This window comes from Musca vetustissima, unplaced genomic scaffold (genome assembly GCF_032173495.1).
Source record: "Musca vetustissima isolate MV318-11 ecotype Yass unplaced genomic scaffold, APGP_CSIRO_Mvet_v1 utg16925, whole genome shotgun sequence".
In the NCBI taxonomy this organism is placed as follows: Eukaryota; Metazoa; Arthropoda; class Insecta; order Diptera; family Muscidae; genus Musca; species Musca vetustissima.
In genome coordinates, this window is record NW_026883972.1 from 312,600 (window position 1) to 334,917 (window position 22,318).

General features: G+C 34.2%; 2 protein-coding genes across 2 annotated transcripts in view; one reads left to right on the forward strand and one right to left on the reverse strand.

Annotated features, from left to right (window-relative positions):
* LOC133330986 (oocyte zinc finger protein XlCOF28-like) overlaps positions 1 to 22,318 on the forward strand; it is a 151,824-nt gene that overhangs the window by 18,092 nt on the left and 111,414 nt on the right. The gene's annotated exons all lie outside the window — the stretch shown is intronic.
* On the reverse strand, positions 2,669 to 12,767 carry LOC133330981 (cytospin-A). Its single transcript, XM_061539379.1, has 9 exons — positions 12,008 to 12,767; positions 11,790 to 11,933; positions 7,075 to 7,251; positions 5,714 to 6,998; positions 5,349 to 5,497; positions 3,490 to 3,624; positions 3,189 to 3,408; positions 2,844 to 3,118; positions 2,669 to 2,764 (listed from the first exon to the last, which is right to left on the reverse strand). The coding sequence occupies exons 1-9, from the start codon at positions 12,719 to 12,721 to the stop codon at positions 2,675 to 2,677; spliced, it is 3,189 nt and encodes a 1,062-aa protein (XP_061395363.1). The 5' UTR covers positions 12,722 to 12,767; the 3' UTR covers positions 2,669 to 2,674.

The following is a 22,318-nucleotide window of genomic DNA, read 5'->3' on the forward strand; positions in this document are numbered from 1 at the left end:
CATAATCCCCAAAATACAGAATAATGGAGGGTAACGTTATATGGGGCTATCCAAATAAATGTGTCAATATTTATCAAGATTTGTTAGCAAATGATATGGGGCTTATTCCAAAACGTGGACCGATTTTTGCAATAACAAACATCCTAGGATTAATAGCAACGTATGTATGTGCACAATTTTAAAGCTCTATCATAAATTTTGTGGTCTCAATTGTAATTCAACAGACAGACGGAAGTGTATAAATCGACATCGAATTTTATTCTGATCAAGAATGTCAAGACTATTTCGAGGTGTTGCAAACGAAATGACAAATTTAATATTCGCTCCACCTTATGGTATATAAAGATCGAATATTCAAATACCGGAAACCGATGAGGAGAATAATGTTTAGAATTATATATAGGGGAGGCTGGGGCACCTTCGTCACTTTTTGTTTAGATCTCTATCTCAGTACTTATTCAACAGATATAAAAAACTTTATGGCTGATTATTGTTCTCTGATACTTATTTTTAAAAACTAGTACCAAAAAAAATATAATATATTAGTATTAGTTAAACATGTTTACAGTTATGTAAAAAAGTCAAATTCGCCGATTGTGCCTCTCCCGGGGAAGCTTCGGCATTTGATGCGGCACATTCGGCCTTATCACCACTATAAGTGTGGTTGAAATTCAGGTCCTCTAAATGTTCCATTTTGTTTTAATATGCGACTCAAAGTTTGACTTTTAAGGCTATATTTTCTAGCGGCTGACATTGACATCTCAATGTTACACACACTATCACAAAAATAGCTCTTTTCTATCACATTTTCGTCAATACAAGTACGTTTAGTCTTGTAATTTCGAACCATATTAAAGGATTATTTTTAAAGACAAACTCAAGACATTTTAAGAAAACAATATTGCACTATCTGCTTATGGCCGAATGTGCCCACTTCAAAATGCCGAATCCGGAAATCCGGAGGTACTTTTTATAGTTATTTTCATTTATTTCTATCAATATTCTGAAAACATTATATTTTTAATTATTTTTATAAGAAAAAAATTAAAAGTTTTATACACGAAATACTTACGAAATGAAATGGAAATATTACAAAAATATCTGAAAAAAAACCGTGCATCTAAATAACTTTATTAGCCAGATTTGCGACATTGCCGAATGTGCTCCGATACCGAAGGTTCCCCGTCTCCACTACTTTGAAATTGTATTTAAATTAAAAAATATTTAATTATTTATTTTATGTTATTTCTAATGCTAATATTTTATTTAAAGTATATCTAATTTAAATTAAATGAAAATGTTCAAAAATTTTGTATTAACCCTCACCTTTTTTATTCACCCTTTGCCAGCCACACAGCGAAAAAACGTAACCCTCTAAAACAACCGTTATATTCCAAAAATCGACTCAAAATTGCTTAAACTAAGTATTGTATGTAAAACAAAACAACAATCCTAAATTTCAAAATAATAGCTTTATTTAATCTGAATTTATTAAAAAAAACTTCTCCTGTAAAATTTCAAATTTGAGGGTTACGATTTTTTGGCGAATATGGCTCGATATACTGAGAGGTACTTGAAATGAAAAATATATATATATATATAGATGTGTTACAAACGGAAACACAAAATTAATATACCCTCCATACTATGGTGGAGGGTATAAGAAGGGGGTTATATGGGTACTACCTCTAAAAGGGGGTGACCGATATTGATAATTTTTAGTGGAGATATTTGGTACTCAATAAGAACCCAAATTTCAGCGAATTCGGTTGAAAAATTCAAGAATCCCAAAATACCGAAAATTGGGGGTACCCTTATATAGGAGCTATGCCTAAGCGTGTACCGATATATCCCATCTTCGAACTGGAACTGCCTACAGACAAAAGACAACCCTATGCAAAATCACAATCATGTATTAGAAATTGGTTCATTAAAACCAACCAAAACCAATTTCCAAATTTTCCACGTTTTCACATAATTCCTCATCATGAATTTTTATGATAGTGCTAAATGTATATCCAGTGTATTCCTGTACTTACACTTCCTAAATAGGTTTTTTACGATCTAAGAAAATTATGTCTAAATTCCAAATATACATGACGACTAATGATGTGCATAAATAAAACCACCATATCGAAATTTCATATTATTCATATTTATTTTTATTTTTTTGTTGTTGTTTATTTTTATCTTTTCTTCTTTGCGTTTTTGTTGTTTTATCAAAAATAAATAATAGTTTTGTTTAGTAGCTATAATAATGGTTGTTTTGCAAAATATTTACACATTCTTAATTAAACGTTTTATAATAATTATTGTTATTTTTTTGTAATTAATTAAAAAAAAATAGTAAACAATAAAATAAATAATAAATTTAATGAAATGAAAAATAAAATAATAATAATAATAATAATGTTAAAATAACAAAAGAAAAATGAATTTGGCTTTCTTTGCATAAAAACATAAAAAAATTAAGATTCAATATGATCGATTATTTGGATAATGAGAAGAGATGGTGGGGGTGGTGTAGGAGGAGGAAAATAAATCTTATATAATAATAACATTTATGGGTTTTCGTTAACAATAAAATATATTAGCCAACAGCAGATTTTTAAAATAAAATAATAATTATTTAAAAGAAAAACTAAATAAAAGAAAAACTAAAAATTAAATAAAATTAAGTTTCAAAATACTTATAAATAGCTGTAACATAAGACATTACTTGGGTCCAATCGGGACGTTCGATTTGACACATATCATTGATATTCTGCAAGGAAACAGACATGCACAAACACACAATTAATATTATGATTTATTATATAAATTGATGATGATTGTGAACTTACCAAAGTTGTGGGTATGCCCACCGATTCAGCGGCAGCAAATGCCAATGAGAAATTACGTCTTTTGTTGGCTGGACTTAAAGTATCATAAGGAATGCGATCCGGTAAATAGGAATGTAAAATTGCACAAAATGCCAAGCCATCATTCCAGGACGAACTGAAATTTGTGATGTCTATATTGCGATAACCGACAGTTTTATTTTGACACCATTTCAGCAAAGCGTTGCGCTTTGAACCACCATTTTTGGCCAGCATGTTCAAAGGATCTTTGCGTTCACCTGTTGTTGCAAAAATACAATAACAATTATCTGCATTGAAATTGATATGCTATATGTCTGGCAAACTTACCACTTAGTAGAGATTTGGAAACATTATTGAGACTACTGATGTGTAGATTTGATACTACCGATTGCTGTTGTTGTTGTTCCCTAAGTGGACCCTTGGTTGTTGTTGTGTTTGTCGTCGTCGTCAAAGATGAGACAATGGATGATGTGGTATTGTTGGGTGTACATGTAGCTGCCGTTGTTGTTGTATTTAAGCTGCCAATAATGGGCGTAAGTCTGGAAACCTATTTTGTGATGAGGACAAATGGGAAAAATTCGAAGAAATTAAATAGAAGTGCTTGAGAAAATTATCTACAAATACTTACATTCTCTGACCAGTCTGGATTGTTGGTTGTAGTACTGACTAAGGGCATAGTACTGGGTGTGATTTCAGGAGTACTGCTACTATTTAAGCTAGACGAAGAGCTATAGCGAGACTCGGGTTCTTCGGCTTTGGCGGTCTGAAAAAAAAATAAAATTTGGAATTTAAAAATTAAATCATACTAAAATATTTATAGGAGTCATGTCTATATATTTTTGTAATAAGATTTACAAATTTCTGGATTCCATCTCTATTCATTCACACAAAATCAAAAGAGTACCAATGTTAGTACAATTTGTTACTTTTCGTACATATAAGAACTAATTTCCAAATTGTACTAAATTTAGTATCACTTAGTACCCATAAGTACGAATTTCCTAAATTACCTCAATCCGATCTATCTTGAAATTGGAAAATTAAATGACTGTTGGGGTGATTAAAATTTCAAGATTCCAGCTCCATATCCCACTTGTACCAAATTTTGTAATTTTCGTACCCATAAATACGAATTTCCACAACTACCTCCATCCCACACTCCAACAGTAATTTTTATTGCAAAATTCAGGAGTCCAGCTCTATCCGTTCACACAAAATCAAATTGTACCAAATTTAGTACCGTTTACTTCACATAAGTATGAATTTTAAAAACTAACTTCATATCATAGTTCTACATTCCAAGAGTAATCATTATTCGAAATTTTTTAAGCTCTATCCATATTGTACTAAATTATGTACCATTTAGTACTTATCGTACCTAAAAGTACGAATTTTAAACTATATCAATCCTACACTGTTGGGGTCATTTTAATTCCCAATTTCAAGACTCCCTGTTCACCTAAATCCAACAACTGTTCACCTAAATCCAAATTTAGTACTTTTCGTACCCATAAACACGAATTTCCAAAACTACCTCCATCCTACTCTCCAACAGTACTTTTTATTCCAAAATTCAGCTTCATTCGTTCACACAAAATCAAATTGTACCAAATTTTGTGTTGTTACTTCACATAAGGTCTATCCATATTGTACTAAATTATGTACCCAAAAGTACGAATTTCCTAAACTACCTCAATCCTATACTCCAACAACAGTCATTTTATTTCCCAATTTCAAGACCAAATTTAGTACTTTTCGTAGACTTAGGAACGATTTTTTAAAGCTAACTCAATCCTGTGCTCTAATAGTAATACTAAGTCCTATTTTCAGGATCCCATCTCTATATGCTCAATTAAATGCAAATTTTACCAAATTTGGTACCATTTAGTACTTTTCATACACTAAGTACGAATTTCTAATACCATTTCCATACATCAACACCACTTTCTAACCTGTACACCATATATGTTCAATAAATATACATTTAGAACTAAATTTAGTACTTTTCGTACACCTCTAATTTTCGTACCCTTCTAGTTCGAATTTCCAAAACAACCCAACGCTTCTAGCTTCTGCCGTTTCGTCTGGGGAATGATCAGTCAGTCACTCACTCACTTATCACTTAAGCTCTTCAAACATGACCAGAGTTTGGTACTGAATACAGCAGAAATAAAATCCTCCTGTACGATTCTCCTTTGCAAATTCTCAGTAGGGGGTCACAGAATAATTTCCTCCCATCCGGAATAACAGGTTGAGAACAGAAGTTAGATGCTAATATCCAAGATAATTTGGTCTATTTACCGAGGAGATGGTGGGGAGGTGGTAGCGGATAATGCTGTATTTGACATAATGGTAAAATAGGAATACAAGTCCTCCCCATGCTTTTTATTCGATCCTTCCGTAATCCCGTTGAAACATACAGTTTAGAACAGATGCTACTATGTGGTCTGGTACCTGTTGTATAATCTACTCTTTTAATTTACTCACCTGTTTGTTATTTTCTATACTTTCGATTAAAGTCTTGACAGACAGACGTGAGTCCTGTCGGGAAAAGCTGCCTGCTTTACTGCGTCTGGAGGCCATTTCTTGTTGTACAGACGATAATACGGATTGTTGTGTTTCGGTTTGTTGTTGTTCTATAAAACGGAAAAGAATAAAAAAATTAACATCGTTTAAAAACAAAATATTTTGATAGTTAAATACACATAGAATTTCGAAATTAGAAATCTTAAACATGTTTATGATCAAGGAAAAAAATCAAAATCTTTAAAAATGTTTATTAGTTTTCTAATTATGTATTTCATTGCTTGACGTTTTTAAATTCTATTTGTTTTTTTTTTTTTTGAACTCACGTTGTTTGGTTAATTTCTCAATTTGCTGTTCCAGCATTCGTATCTTCTCCTTTTGCGTCTTATTATCCAATACTAATTGTTCTCTAGCACTTAGGGCTTCAGTCTTAAAATCATTGGCCACCCGCACAGTCATCAGAAGATCCGCCTGGAATTGTTGCCATTCTTCGGCTTCTTGTTTGCGCAACTGTTGCAGATCTTCCAGCTGCTGTTGGGTTTCCTTTAGTTTTCGTTCCATTTCGTTAAGTTGTTGCTGACTTTCGCCGAGCAACGATTGCAGTTGATTTTTGTCCTCCAGATGACATTTACATTGCACTTGTAATTCGTTGGTACTTTCACACAGCTGTTGATGTTCCGCCGATAGTTTTTCCTTTTCCTGTTGCATTTGATCCAAACGGAATTCGAGGTGTGAAAGGGCACATTTCGAATTGTTTTTCGATACTTTGAGCTCTTCGGATAGATCGGCAATTTGGTCTTTTAATCGTCTGACCTCGGCCTGACTGCGTGACCATTGATCTTGGATTTCGGCTACCTTCTCTTCGAGCAGATCTTTTTCTTTGCGTGCCGCATCTAAAAGATCACTGAGATCGGTCTTATCACCCCGAGCCAAATCTTGTTCGAGTTCCTCAATTTTGGATTTGGCATTTTCCAGCAGGGTTGTCAAACGATTGATTTCAATAAGTCCATGTGAAATTTCCTCTTTGGCTGCTTGTAATTGTAGTTCCATTTGTTTACGCTGGGCATGCTCTGCATCTATGGACGATTCGAGGAGAGCAATGCGTTCCCTTAGACGCGATTGATCGGCAATGTGGTTTTCATTGGCTTGCCTTAGTTCCTGTAATTCGGCATTGAGTTCTTCTTGCTTAACCAAAACCGCTTCACGTTCATCCTGGGCCGTTTTGATCAGATCCATCAATTTCTTTTCTCTTTCAGAGGAATTAGCCTCCTCGGCATTGTTTTTGTTAGCATCTCTAAGCAAAAGTTCTTGCAGATTATTGATTTGGGTACGAGAATCGTTTAGTTTTTCAGTTTGTCGACACAGCGATTGGAACAGGACATCCTTTTCTTCGGCTAAACGTTCATTTTCCGTCTGGGCATCACTCAGTTGGGCTTGCAAATCGGAAAGTTCTTGGAGCGTGGCTTGCAATTCTTCATTGGTTGAGTAATGGGTCTCTTCCATTTGTATGATCTTGTCCTGCAGACAGGCTACAGAGATTTCACTGGACGAGGAATGTTTATCCCAGTCCGGGGTGAGGCAAGGAGTACCACCATTGTCGTGTTCTGCAGACTAAAGAAAAACAAGGTGTGAATTAATTGTCATCGATGCGGGTGATGATACATTCCATTACGGTATTACTACTTACTGTTGGTAGAGCAATGGATGCTGGTGCTGAACTATGTAAACGTTGAGAATCTTGTATGATTTGATGTTTTTCCGCATCGGATAAAGGCGAGTTGACAACGTCTCTTAAACGATTTCTCAACGACTCATTTTCATATTTCAAATTTGCAATTTCCAGTTGATTCTTCTCTTGGGCACTCTACATATGTAGAAAAACAAAACAAAAAAAGCAACAACAATAAGAACAACATGACAAATTGAAAACGCCATCAAGTAGTAATTGAAAACCCCGACAAAGGGAATGTCGGCCAAGCGTCAGATATTGTTAGGGTGACATATGTTATACAAAATAAAATCACATTCTGGCAATGGGGAAACTTCCCACCACTTGCACTTGGACAATGTTGAGGAGACAACAAAAACAAAAATTCTAACTGTGTTTTTTTTTTTGTTTTATTTGCTAGAGAACTCATTTGTCGTAGTAAGTCGTTGCTGGTCTAAAGCTGCTTTTGTTTAACGACCGACCGATCTTTCGGTCCGCGTCCGCCCACCCGCCACCAGAAAGAATTTTGATAGATTTGTGGTCAAGTGGTTGATTTGTTATTGAGCTGCTTAACCGAACAGATAGATGGATAGGTAGATAGGTGGATAGACAGCTAGACAGGCAGATATATAGATCTATATTTTCGCTGATCTCAAATGAAATGTTTTCGTTTTGTGGTTTTATGATTGAATGAACATAACAAATGTGTCGGTATTTGAAGTAGGGGAGGGAAGAGGACATATGGATGCATATATACACAAAATTATACAAAACAACAGCATATGTCGTCGTCGACATCATCGTTATTCGTTTTCATAGCCTGTGCATTGGTATATGACGAAGGAAGATTTTGTGTGTAGATATAAAATGGGGACAAATTAAAATATGCCCAAAATTAAAAAGATTTTACTAAAACTCCCACTAAGGAGCAACATATAAGTGCCATTCGGTTCCAAGTAAAATGAATTACTCTCATCTTTATTAACAATTTCAGGGTCGTATGTGCACACACACACACCCAAGTTCTTAGATGTGGCTTTAGAATTTTGTTATATTTGTGGTAAATGATTTGAAATCCTAGATGTGAGTAATGTTGAAAAAAAAGCTCGACAACAATGAGTATTTTCATTCAACGAAACGAAATTGAATAGTGTAACCATTTCAGCAAAAATATCAAATTTAACGAAAATCTCAAAAAGAGGCAAAGGGCAGTATTTTTGTAGAATATTAAAAAATTAAATTTCTTTAAAAATGACATAAAATGACTTATTATTGACCACAATATGTTTCTAGTATATGGCTATTCTAAACATAATCTCTAATTGTGGTACATGTAAACTATTGTTCATACCATTTAAAATATGCTGACGAAAATTACGAAAAATGTGGTCACCACTGTTATTGAAGGTTGGGTTTGTCATGAGTTAATTAAAATATAATATAATTTATCTCTAAATTGAGTGAAATCATGGTCCCCTCAATATTCGGTATTTGAGGTTGGGGTTTTTCAACCGAATTGACTGTAATTTAGTATTTTATTAATATTGATTAAAGATTCGAAATAGCCCCCATATAACGGTACCCCTATATCCGACATTTTGGGTTTATTAGGCACGTTTTTCAACCAAATTTGCTGTAGGTACACTGTTGGCCAAAACTAAAGCAGCTAAAATTGCAAGGTAAATAAATGCCGCATAACTTTTTCAAAAATAAAGATTCGTGTTGGTCTTTCCAGTTTTAAATCAGGTATTTTATTATCTTAAAAAAAACACACAAAAGCATTAATGCAAAATTCATTATGAATTTTTCAATTTTCACTTACTGTCAAAAAATATAAAATAAATAAAAAACGGCTAATTACCAGTGAAATGTGAACATAATTTATCACAGAAAATTATTTCGAAGAAATATTTCATAAATAAATCAGTGATTTCATGAATTGCAATCCGACTCAGTGGAGAACTATTATGCCCTCGGATGCATTAAAATTAAATACTAGAGACTCAAAATAAAATTTGCATTTATATATTTTTTACATGAATAAGATACCTCCTTATTTCTGACAAAAAAAAAATTCTTTTCAAAAAAAGTTACAGTTCATTTATTCAGTTGCTTTAGTTTTGACCACCAGTGTAATGCAATTTTCGCCAACAGTGTACCTACAGCAAATTTTTGGAATACCAAAAGATGGGTCGTTATAGGAATCTTTAATCAATATTAATAAAATACTAAATCGGTTGAAAATCTGATCTTTTCTGATATACTCTCCAACATACTAATATACTCCCGATCAAACTCGGAGCGTTACTGCAACACAGAGTACATCTTTTTGATGTGTATTCCTCACACTGTTATGTTTGATTTGAGAGTTGAGGGTATTATAGTTATTTTTTCTTTATAAAATGCGAATATTAATTATAAAAATTGCACGAAAAAACCATTTGAAAACAATTAAATAAAATGTCCTTTTTAAATACTTGAAACTAAATTCAAATTACCAAAATTTTTGCTTGTCAAAATAAATTGAAATCGAAAAAATAACCATAGTTAGCTATGACAAAGTTGTCATCGATATATTTTCAATTTGTTTAAAAACACTGTGAGACAAGAACGAGGTCATGGACTGAGGGGTGCTAACTTCCTATTGGGGATAAAAGGCGTTGGTGAGTATATGAAAACCCCAGAAGAAAATATTCACAATAGATCAATGTTCGGAAACATTGCGGAATCATTTTTTGCTAGCGATCCTATTACATATGAAGAAATAGCCTTTTATCTTGATTTGTAGCTATTGTATGTACTTTTTGAGATTACATTTGAGTAAAATCGAATGAGGATTATTTGTAGAACATTTTGTCCAGGTTAACAAGGCATTTGTTACAAGAAAAAAACTAAGGGAACTGATGAGGGCCAGTGGCGAGATCCGAAACTATAGTCTTCTCTGCCTTACCCCTTGGTGGACAATGCAATACTTTCCCCACTAACAAATAGTTGTTTTTATAAAAACAACAAACTGGTATTCAGACTGAGACTAAATCGAACTTAACTACTTTATTTCATGTTATAACTACTACTCTTGCCAGACAAAAATATTTATGTAACTCTCCACTTTTACAGGCTTCGAACTTAGAAATTGTGTTTACTGAGATTAATATTTTTGAGCATGAGAAAATACTTTCCCCACTAACAAATAGTTGTTTTTATAAAAACAACAAACTGGTATTTTTGAACTTAACTACTTTATTTCATGTTATAACTACTACTCTTGCCAGACAAAATAATTTATGTAACTCTCCCTTTTTACAGGCTTCGAACTTAGAAATTGTGTTTACTGAGATTAATATTTTTGAGCATGAGAAAATTACTGGACCGACTACACCACCCATTTGGGAGTCGTTTCATTGTCCGAATTCCATTGTCTCTGGTCAATGGTTATTGTGGAGACTCAAATAAACGTTGGCAAGTAAATTAAAATATAGATAAGCGTTACTATAGTATGATTTGTTGCTCATTGATTTTTTCTTCTCATTTCTCTAAACTATAAGGTCGAATTCAGTGGAGCAAACGTGAAATGACTTTGACAAGAACCCAAATTGAATATGAAGAATTTTTACAATCCGTATACGAGAGGCATAGCTGATTGATGTTGAATGCGTTTACGGTTGATGAAAAGGGCCGTCCAGAACAGTCCATTCAGTTCGTCTCGCAAATGGCTAAGAGTGCGGAAGAAATTACACAGTTCATATGATCCCAAGATCGTGCTCTTCGTCGATTCACGGTTTACAGTCAGCGTACCGACTGTATTCAAACGGGGCCTTTTTGATACCTGACCTTTTGCTTTTCCCGACACTTCACACTTGAGGACTTTACCGCGAGCCTGGAGTGTCCTTGTCCTGAATTTAATTTAAAACGTCTTAGCCAAAAGAGTAGTCCAACCAACCTCTGGTATGATTCACCCTTGACAAATGAGAGTGACACCACTGTGGTCAACACAACGGTTTCTTCCATAGGAAGAAGAATTCATGCAGCTCTTCGTTAAGAAGAAGACCTGCAGCTCTGCTATAGGAAGAAGAATACATGCAGCCCTTCTATAGAAAGAAGAGACGTAGAGCTCTTTTATAGGGAGAAAAAGAACTGCCGCTCTTATATAGGAAAATAAGACCTGCAGCTCTTTTATAGGAAGACCTCCAGCTTCCCTATATGAAGAATATCTGCAGCACTTCTATAGGAAGAAGAGGGCCTGCAGCTCTCCTATATGAAGAATACCTTCAGCACTTTTATAGGAAGAAAAGGACCAGCAGCTCTGCTATAGGAAGAAGAATACCTGCTGCTCTTCTATAGGAAGAAGAAGACATCCAACTCTCATATATGAAGAATACATGTAGCTCTTCTATAAGAGGAATTATATCTGCAGCTCTTCTATATGAAGAAGAAGATGTTGAGCTCTTCTATAGGGAGAAAAAGAACTGCAGCTCTTCTATAGGAAGAAAAATACCTGCTGCTCTTTTATATGAAGAAGGAGACCTGCAGCTCTTTTATAGAAAGATTTTGGTGACTTTTTACGTAAATTTTGGTCCTAATATTTTTTTGAACGGCATCTCCATTAAAGTAGATCTTGGTGCCTATAATTTTTTAGAATCTATTGAACATCTATCCAAAGAAATTAAATTAATTTGAATATTTTCTATTCTTACCTGCATTTTGATTATATCATTCTTAAGTTTGTTAACTTCACTTTGATATGGTAATAGTTCAGTTATACGAGATTCAGCCAACATTTTGTCACGTGCCAAACGATCCAATTGAGATTGCAATTCTTGCATTTTGATATTTGAAGCCTATGGAAAATAGAAAATAAAAAAGCGATTATTATTTCAATACGATTTATTTATTTTTTCCAATTTCTACATACCTCCAATATCTGCTGTTGTTCGTTGTTGATAAATTGATAGCTGGCGGCAGCGGCTGCTGCCATAAATGCAGGATTTAGGGCATACAAATCATTAGCTGTTGTGGCAGCAGCATTTCCGGTTGTTGCCGATAGGGCTGGATTTGAATGAGATGTTGATAGGGATGTGGCCGAGCCAGGCTTAACGCTAGAACTTTGAGTTCCCGGTGCTACAGCTGCCATTGAAGTCATTACATCGCCTGTTGGGCCACCTGGTGATGGAGCAACAACTGTGGGTGCGGTCGTGGCAGTTTTGGGGGCAACTGGTAATGGTTTTGGTTGTTTTTGACCTTTCTTCGGTGTTGTACCTTTGTTTTTCTTATGGGGCAAGGTATGGGCGTGTTGTGCCGCGGATGCTGCACCACCACTTGATGATAGTTTATTTGGTTCCAAACTATGATAGCTGTTATTCAAATGATCGTCACCCACATCTACACCACGTTCACTGGACGAGCCTTCAATTTGTATGATGGGCGGTGGATTATCGGCATTGGGATAGAATTTCGATGATGCCGATGCTGCTGCCTGTTGTTTTTTGTCTTCGTTTTCAATGGCAGTGTTTAGGGATTGAGTTGATTGGGATTTGTTGCGATTGTTGTTGCTGCTACTGTTGGAATGTTTAGATGAGGACTGTGAGGGTGTTTGTCCTCTGCGAAAAAGTGATTTTAATTTAATCATATTGGAAAATGTTTTGTTTTTATTTTAAATCGTTGTTATGGAATTCGTTGTTTCAATTTTTATATAAGAAATTTTTATACAATTTCCCCTTTGAATGGTTTTTTGTTGTTTTGATCTTTGTTACAGCAATAAACAAAATGCAATTTCAAGTTTCGGATTTTTATGGAAGAGATCTCATTCCATAATTTTTTTCTTTTCTTGCATTTAAAACATTTTTGTTCGTATTTATTGTGTTAGTTCACTTGTTTTTCTTAAATATTTTATATAAACTTTATCTATATTTGTTGAAAAAAAAAACACAAAAATTAAATAAAAAATTGTTTCCACTGGCTGATGGGTTGGTTGGTGGTATTGGATGACGTTGAAGATTGTATCTAAACACAGCTAACACTGACTGACTGCTGGCTGCACTAAACAACTAAATGTTGAAATGTGATGGGCGGCCCACCAGGTACGTGGAATACATTTCAAAAGCCATGATTTCATTAATTCTGTTGACAAATTTATTAGAATATTGTCGTTGTTTATTTCTTTCGTTTTTTTTTTTTATCGGAGACGACTGGTGTCAGTGTTAACACAGGAAGAAAGAGAAATCCCCTTTCCGACAAATAAAAAAAGTAATAACAGCGTTGTCGTGTAAAACAGTACGAGAAGTGGAATAAGAAGTAGACAAATCATCAAGTCAGTCACAACAACAACAATGACACAAGTTTAAATATAACGAAAAAACAACAACGTCTACGACGACGTGCAATGCATTTTCAAAATTGTGCCCATTCCCTTCACAAAACGTCGTCTTGCAATCGATTTATTTATGTGTTGTCTACTTCTCTGGAGAGGGAGACAGAAAAATCTTATTTGAAGAGAGTCATTTAATACAACAAGCAACAAGAATTGACAATTAATTGAGAGAAATTTCCGCTTTCCTCCATTGAATAATTTAGACAGCATTTGACAATTGTAGTACAACGACAACAACACGAAATAAACATTGAAGATCATTGTTATCAGAGCAAAGATAAGATAGATATGTAGATACAGAACATAGGTTGTTGAGGTTGCCACATTGTTATGAGAGAAAAGAAGAGGGGGAAAATTCGTTTAAGGGAATAATTAAAATTACAAATAAATAATGGCTTATTAAATATTAGGTTGGGGGAAAAGAAATCCATTTTTCGAACAATGTCAGACTTATGCTAGTTGGAAGGGTGACATTTTGCTGTTTTTGTTTAGTGCATTCAGCTGCGAGTTGTAATGTATCCGCCATACAGTCCGAAATTGACACCAAGCGATTATCATCTTTTTCTTGCATTGCAAAATTTTTTTAATGATAAAAAAATGAAATCTAGGGAGGACTGTGAAAATTGACTACTAGAGTTGTTTGCAAATAGAGAGCAGAACTTCTATGAGAGAGGTGAAGTTACCTTTAAAATGGCAACAAATCATACAGCAAAACGGTGCATATTTGGATATGTTATTGTAGGTCTTAATAGGGATTTTTATTGAAACATATACATTTATATTTTTCTCGTCTACAAACAGTAACAAAAAAATGTTGGAAGTATTTTTTCTCAATTCTTGAAAATACATGTTTTCAAATCTTATATAGCCCTTTTTGATATAAAATTGTATACTTCTTAATAATAATATAATGTCGGCATTATATTATTATTAATAATAATATGATGTCGGCATCTGATTTTCGGACCAACAATAAAAAAATTCAAGCATTATTCTCCTAAATTAATAGCATTAAAATGGACCTAAATGGCCAAACATCGGACCAAATTGAAAGTTAATTTGTTTTTCGGACCAAATTTGGGCCAATACGCCCAAAACGGCACGAATGATTGGTACGCTAAGTTTTCCGAAGAGGATGAGGGTAATGTATCGACAAACAAATTAAAAGAAAAAACATTTAGCCCTCTCCAAGAGTCTCATGCAACTGTTTTAGGAAAGAAATAGCTTAAAAGATCACATTTGACGAAAAAAGAGCTGATCTAACAAGACAATGCAAAATCAGTGGGAAAAATTACAAAAAATGGTTTCAGATCCAGTGTTGCCGTTCGAAAAAAAACGGGCCAAAATGTACCAAAATCAGATTTTCTGAACAACATTGAAAACTCAAGTGAAATTCTTCTAAATTATTAGTATAAAAATTAACCGAAATAAACAATCATCCGATCAAATTGAAAATTATTTGTTTTTCGGTTCAAATTTGGTCCGATATATTCAAAACGATATATCGTAATTCGATATTTTAAATTCGTATTTGGTAACAAATCTCCCTACTAAAAATTATGGGGGAGTCCCCTTACAACCCCTTTTTTATATATTATATAAACTCATTTATTTCGAATGTTAAGGGTTGTCCCCATATAAGGGTATTTCACAATAGTATGGTCCATATTCTGAACTCGAAATTGTCAGTTTATATCCGGCCAAGTATGGAATTCTATGACAATTTTGCCATTTCTCTCCGTCTGTTGGTATAATACTACCTTCGGAGTATCGAAATACAAAACTGAAAGGTCAGTATGCTATAGGAGGTGATGCAAATGTGGTATACCCATTTGTTTTTAGATTGCCAAATTTTTATATTTTAACCGATTAAATTGAAATTTTACACTTAACATGCTACATGTGTTGTCTTTCCATGTATCAATTTGAAAATAATATTATTCAAACAATTTAAGAGATATTTGAGAAAATATTTGAAATTCCATTAAAAGTGATTTTAAAAAAAGTGAAGGTAATGTGGTATACCACATGATGTTAATGTGGTATAGTATAATTTTCACTTCCAATTGATATCTTATATAATTTATTGTTTTTAATGAATGTGAATTAGCTCGAGATTTATGTCTGTTAAGATTTTTAACGGATATATTGAGTGGAACATTCATTTTTATTATATAATAATGTCTACACATGGCAATATTTAATTTTCGTACGGAGAAGTAGTTTAAATCCCATGGCCTTTGTTTTCCTTCCTTATGATGCATGGTAGGCTCTCGTAGAGGACAAATGTTTCAAATAGTAATGAAATTTTGTCTTGTGCTGGCTTTTTTTCATACAGACTCCAGGTATACCACATTACCTGCACTTGTGTTCACTGAATAATTGTCTAGTTTTTTTCCTAAATTGGTAAAAATGTGGTGCAATCGCGCATATTATTTGATTTTTAGTACATACTGATTATTTTAATGATTTCAAAATAAAGATTAAAATAAATCTGTAAAACAAAAAATTATTTTTAAACTTCAACCGAAAAAAAGTCAATTTCATGAAAAATTTAATTTTTGCTACTGATTCTCAACGTAAGTTAAATAATTTAAACAGATCATTGCTATCTTATTTTTTTGAGAACAGCAAACTATAAAACATGTTTCAGTTATTCTAAAATTTTCAGTTTACAAAAAAAGTGACTATACCACATTACCAACCTATACCACATTTGCATCACTTCCTATATATCGGTCCACATTTTGTCATAGCCCTATATAATAATTCATCCCAATTTTCGTATTTTAAATCATAAGATTGAGGATTGTATATAAACTAAAAGCTTCAGCTCCAAAATTAGTTATATGGGTTCACAAAAAGGCATAATTATAATTAATTATCAATTCCTCTATTTTACGTTCTAAATTATTATTAGCTATATGAACTACACTTAATTGTCACGACTTTTAAATCCCCTAATTTCCTTAAAACAATTCATTAAACAACTCACATTCTGGTAACACTCATCAAGAACTCTCCGAGTTCATTATCACATTCAATCTATCTCTCTCCCTCTCTCTCACGTCACACTGATAAAAATTCATAGATCTCTGTTGCTCAAATGGCATTCCATACAAACTAAATCATGTTCAGTAAATAGTAAACAAATACCACACATGGTTGTAGATAATCCAAATATGCATTTGTTTACTAAAATCGAAAAAAAACCTGCTTAAAGCCGTTTTGCATTCAAATCAGATATATAAATATAATGAACACCCGTTCGCCCATAAAGGAAGAAACAAGAAAACAGTAGAAACAAATATCTCCATAAATTAGTCTAACTCGTTTTGGTGTTCGATAGATAAATCCCGATAAAACTTGAAAAACAAATAAAAGCAGAGACAACAACAACACCAGCAGTCAGTAAAATTGTAATGACATTTCTTATTTTATATATTATATTTGTTGCGTGTTGTCGTTCGGTCGCTCTCACTTATCTCTTCCCATCTGTTTCTTATAAAAATGCATGCATGCATGCATAATCATAATATCATGCCATACATCAGGCATGCTCGGCCATATACGCTACCGTAACTGAGGGTCGATGGGTAAACACATTTTCTCTTTCTTTCTCTTTACGTCAGTCGTTTTTAGTGGTGAATTCTCAGTTACGCTCGCACACACTTGCTCTCAATTTAATTTTGCCCAACACTGCCATACATGTCGTCGTCCACAATGGTGAATGGAACATGAAGTTGTTTGTAGAGCGGGTAATTGTATCGCATGAATAGAGCTGGCTCTCGGTCTTTGACTATGACTTGTGAGGGCTCGAGTAGATTTATTTATTTATGTAAAACTGTAATTACTCATTGTTGTGTGGTAAATTAGACAACATGTAGAGTGTGAGCGAGTGCGAGTACTTTGTTACTTTCTTAGAAGAGAGCGCAATGGAGTAGAAAAAGTTGGAGAAGTGAAATGCAGCAACAGTTATAACAAAGAGTCAGAGATGGGAGTTGTACAGTTGTATATAAATATTTACAGTGTTGACAACATTTGTTTGCGCCCAAAAGTTCTAAAACAAAATAAACGATGCATAAAAAGGCGTACTGAATGGCAATTCTTAATAGCTAGCGATACATACATAAGGGCCGACATATACAACAGCAAGAGAAAATTCAGCTTCTCACGCCTAATGGTCGTGAGAAGGTACCAAAAGAACTATAGAGAATTTCCGATCGACCGAATTCCTACCTCACGTACGGTTATACGGCTACGCCTTCTGGGACATATATACAAAGGCGATGACAAAGGAAATCCATTGAATAGAATCAGCGGCAGCATTGGTAACTAAAGTGAAAGCTATTCCAACTGAAATCAAATCTTCTTCAATGTCTATAGCAATGGAGATGATGAGATCGACGGGGGAACAGCAAACAGGCGCAAAGAAGCCTTTGTAGACGAAAGTCCTCGGTTTCGCATGTTGATGTAGTTATCAGGTAGTGGAAAGGAACACAGGAACATTCAGGGTCTGCTACACGGCTTCAGTAGCGAATAAAGAAGGAAGTGAGAAGGCTATCTCAGGGAAGACAAAAGTCGGACCTAGTGGCAAGTCGCCACAGCAACCTTCGACACCTGTTACAGACGGTTCATAAAGTGGGACAGTTGCACTATACCGACAAAGAATTTATTTAAATGAAGAGGATGTAAAATTATTCGAAAGTTCGCAAATATCTCTACCCTAATATTATTGAAAGTGAAATCTTGAATGAAATAATTCCGAAGATCGACCATGAAAAGCAGACTTTAGACTAATGTCAGAAATTTATGATAAATTAGGACCATCGACAGGGTTCCAGAAAGGCGAGAAACCTTGGCATTATCTACCTTTTGCGAAGGAAGTAAAAGAAGTGTCTAAGTCGGCTAGTAGCTATGACGTAAACCACCTCCGAGCAACAAACAACACCACCCAGCAAATCATCAGTTGTTGGGCCGCCAGAAACAGGTTATGACAGCTTATGGAAAATCCCAAACACCACACCCACGAGAATCAGATTCGACTTCTGCGGCGGCTGTAACTCTGGAGATTAAACCTCTAACATAAACAGTGGCAGTAAAGAGGATGGAGAGAGGACGCGGTTACATCAATGACGACCCCTGCCAAGAGAGTTAAGGAGAGACCAAAAGACAAACCATCCGTTGCAAACAAAGGCTTCAGTAATCGGAACCGATGCTGAGTCACACTGCTAATCAACCTCAATTTGCTAATGACCACCTAGAGGGAATATTTGATTCCAATAGGTGCATTGAAAGACCTCTTCCTGTCTGATGATGTTGATCGTCTGAATCTTCTGTCGGTAAAGAGTCTGCTGATTATCCCAAGAGATACCGAAACCGTGACCCTTTTATTTGTCTAGAAAAAAGAACTGAAGTTGGCTGAGAAGCAGAACGACGGTCTACGAATAAGTTGTAGGTATTGGCAACACAAAGAACAGAAGAACGACGGCCCTGTCACGAAGTTTGCAACATACACTGCTGGAGAAGCCTATCTGAGGAGGAACAAAGGGGACTTTCCGACTTCCTCTGATTTTTATACGAACAGAATTAGAAACACGAATATCGACGACTCTGTGGTCAGAAACTGGAGGGAATCAGAAAAATTGTCCTCGGATAATGATATAGTTATTGTCCTCGATTACTTTTGTTAGAGGTATGTGGACTAACTATGGCGAGAAGACTCTAGATTTTTTATCATTGACTCACTTTGACGGTTGAACGGACTTGATTGACGATGTACAACAAAGCACATCACAGACTTCGAGCTAACCCAAAAATGGTATGGACAATATACAGCTTTCATCAATACTTCAAATCTCCAGAACCAGACGGCATAATACCTGCAACATGAAGCTGACCAAGTATTGGTCATACTGAAAGAGGTTTTGGAGCAAATTTTCTTTAGTAAAAACGACCCGATTTTGTTTTGAAGATTTTGTCTAAATGTAGACAACTAATTATGGAGATGCATATATTTTTTCTTGGAGGACGTACCAAGTTTTAAGAACCGACAGTTCGGGCACCGTGTTTCACCCGATTCTACGGAACCGATAAGTATGAAATCAGAAGATGTCTATCCATCTCCAACAGTAAAAATCAGGTATTTGGACCCCGACTATTTATAAAAAATCCCATTAAATTTAATAAAGTGTACCTTAGAGTCCTAAACATTATTATATCCAATAGTAAAAACTTTGGGTTTACCTTGGATTTGTTTTGAAAAGCCCCCTTATGTTGTATTGGATCAAAAGATAGGGACACCTTTGAACAAATTCACATTTTCCATCTCTGCATAACGCAAATAGAAAGGGAGGGATTTGGTTGAGCAAAGAATTTCACTAAATATGGTTGTCATCTGTTGAATTTGTTGTGCATATTTTTTTTTCTGCTTCGTGGACATATGGGAGGGAATTGTAATGAACAAAGCGAAAAGACGGCGTTTATTTGTTTGTAATTTTTCTTCATGTGATTTTAGATAAATCTGTCAGTCTATTTTCCTGATTTGCCATATGTAGTAGACGATTAAAAAATACTTTGAGTAGCAACTTCATCATCATAAAATAAACAAAATTATTTATATTAAAAAAAATTTTATATTCATGTCAATGCCATTTTGGGATATATTTTTGGAATAGTAGGCGCTGTTGTTTTATTTGTTTTTGTTTATTATTGATTTCGCTTTCATTCGCATTTTGTGTGAATGTGGGTTGTATATTTTAGCATATCATTTCATTGAACTTAATAATTTTTATTGATATTGGGTGACTAAAGATTTTTGTTTTGTTGAAGTGACCTTTATGTTGTGGAATTGTATTTATTGTTATATTTTTTATAATAAAACAGAGATGATTTATTTGTTGATTTTTTCGGGGGCTTTGTTGAAGTTAATTTATTGTGTCGCCGTATCATTAAACTTGTACATCACCACTGTTGTGTTTTCTTTTTTTATTACTTCTTTCCATTGCTATTTATTCATTTACTTCAAAAAAATCTAGTACGCAAACATAAAACCCGCACACACACGTACATACATATTAAACAAATGACAGTGAGAGAGATGGCGGTCTTACAACAGCAGAAATTCTTCTTCTTCATCTCTCTCATGGGCAAGCAGGCATACACAAATCAAGTAACACAAACACACACACACACAAGTACGCCCCATCATCATCAAAGCGTGGTTTTATATTTGTCGGGATCGGGATCGGTGTTGAGAGTTTCTCTCTCTTGAGAGAGTAATTAGAGTTGCGCTATTTTTAATTTTGTAACAAGCGTACTTTTTGTTCACAAAAGGTCTCTAAACGTGCCAAAACAAAAATTAGATTTTTTTATTATTCTTGAATACATTTACGCTTAAATTATAACATATATTATTTATGCAAATAACTGGTATAAATATTGGCCAATATTTATCGATAATTATGATTTATTATCATTTGAAGTAGAATTTCAGGTACCTTTCGTACTTTTTTGTTCCTACACACACACACAATTTACCACTGAGAGAGAGAGAAACTCTCAACACCGATACCGATCCCGACAAATATAAAACCACACAAAGCAAAACTGATCGTTCATGATATTGTTGTTGTTACTGTTACTGTTGCTGCTGCTGTTTTATTTTTCGTTTTGTTGTACTGAGCAATACTACTGTTGCCTGCCTTAAATCGAAGAAAACCTATTAAAAAAGTCAACCAACAGCCTCTGTCAGCCAACCAACCAACCAGCAGCATCCACAAATTAATGATTGACATTTAAATGACACTCGAAATGATTTAAACGTTTGGTTGAGTTTTGTTTTCTCGATTCACTTTTTGCTCTCGTTTTTGTGTAATTAAAAAAAAATTCCCTTTTAAGGGAAATTCCATTACAAAACTTAATTTAAAACCATTAACAAAAAAAGAGAAAATCTTGTTTTATTTTGTTAAATCACACACACAAACACCGAAAAATACAGCACCGTTTTTTTCGTATGGATCGATCGTCGTTGTTTTGTAAAAGTTGCGAGAAATGAAAAACCAAACCAGCAAAATATTACACACAACTCAAATTACACGTAGAGAAAAACTTAGAAACAAACAAAACAGAAGAAGATGATGAAAAAAATAATAAAACAAAAGTCAACCGATCGACACTGTGCCAAAAACACCGAAACACATCCGAACGACCAACAACTTCGCACGAATTGTATAGACGTACTGATGAACAACAAACATGAACCAAAATGCTGGCTAGAGTTCAAGCACGAACACAACACAAACACACACACACACCAGCAACAGAGGAGAATTAAGGCAACAACAATACGTTAACTCCTAACAACAACCAATAACAACAACAATACGTACTAACACACTAGTCTCTCTCTCACGTGAGCCACAACAACGTAATTGAAATAAAAATGGAAATAAAATAAGATAAAAACCACAGCAACAACAACAAAGCATGAAAAAACATGTCATGTAATTTTACAAACGAAAAGAAAAAAAAAAGAAACCAAAGTAAAAAGGAAGACCAAAAAAAGAAACCACAAACGAAATCAAAGTCAACAACGAAAAACTAGGGGCAACACCCCTAGAATAAAAAAACCTAGCAAATTGTACGAACAATTACTTTTACAGATTTAGAATACATAGGCAAGAAAAGATAAAAAACAATTATGGTCAAAAGGAGGCAAAAATAAAACTAAAAAAGATATGACTAATAATGTCAACAATAAGAAACCAAAGAAAGAAATTATACAAACATTGTTTTGTATATAGCGCGACAGCAAATAATAATAATAAGCAATAATAATGAAAAATACACCAAAAC

Bases quoted from the DNA above. Each gene is read 5' to 3' on its own strand.
- LOC133330981 (XM_061539379.1), bottom strand. From the start codon at position 12,721: ATGATTAAATTAAAATCACTTTTTCGCAGAGGACAAACACCCTCACAG. The intron at 3,625-5,348 runs GTGAGTAAATTA...TTTTTTTTTCAG, and splicing joins GTATAGAAAATAACAAACAG to ACCGCCAAAGCCGAAGAACC. The intron at 3,409-3,489 runs GTAAGTATTTGT...ATCACAAAATAG, and splicing joins ATCCAGACTGGTCAGAGAAT to GTTTCCAGACTTACGCCCAT.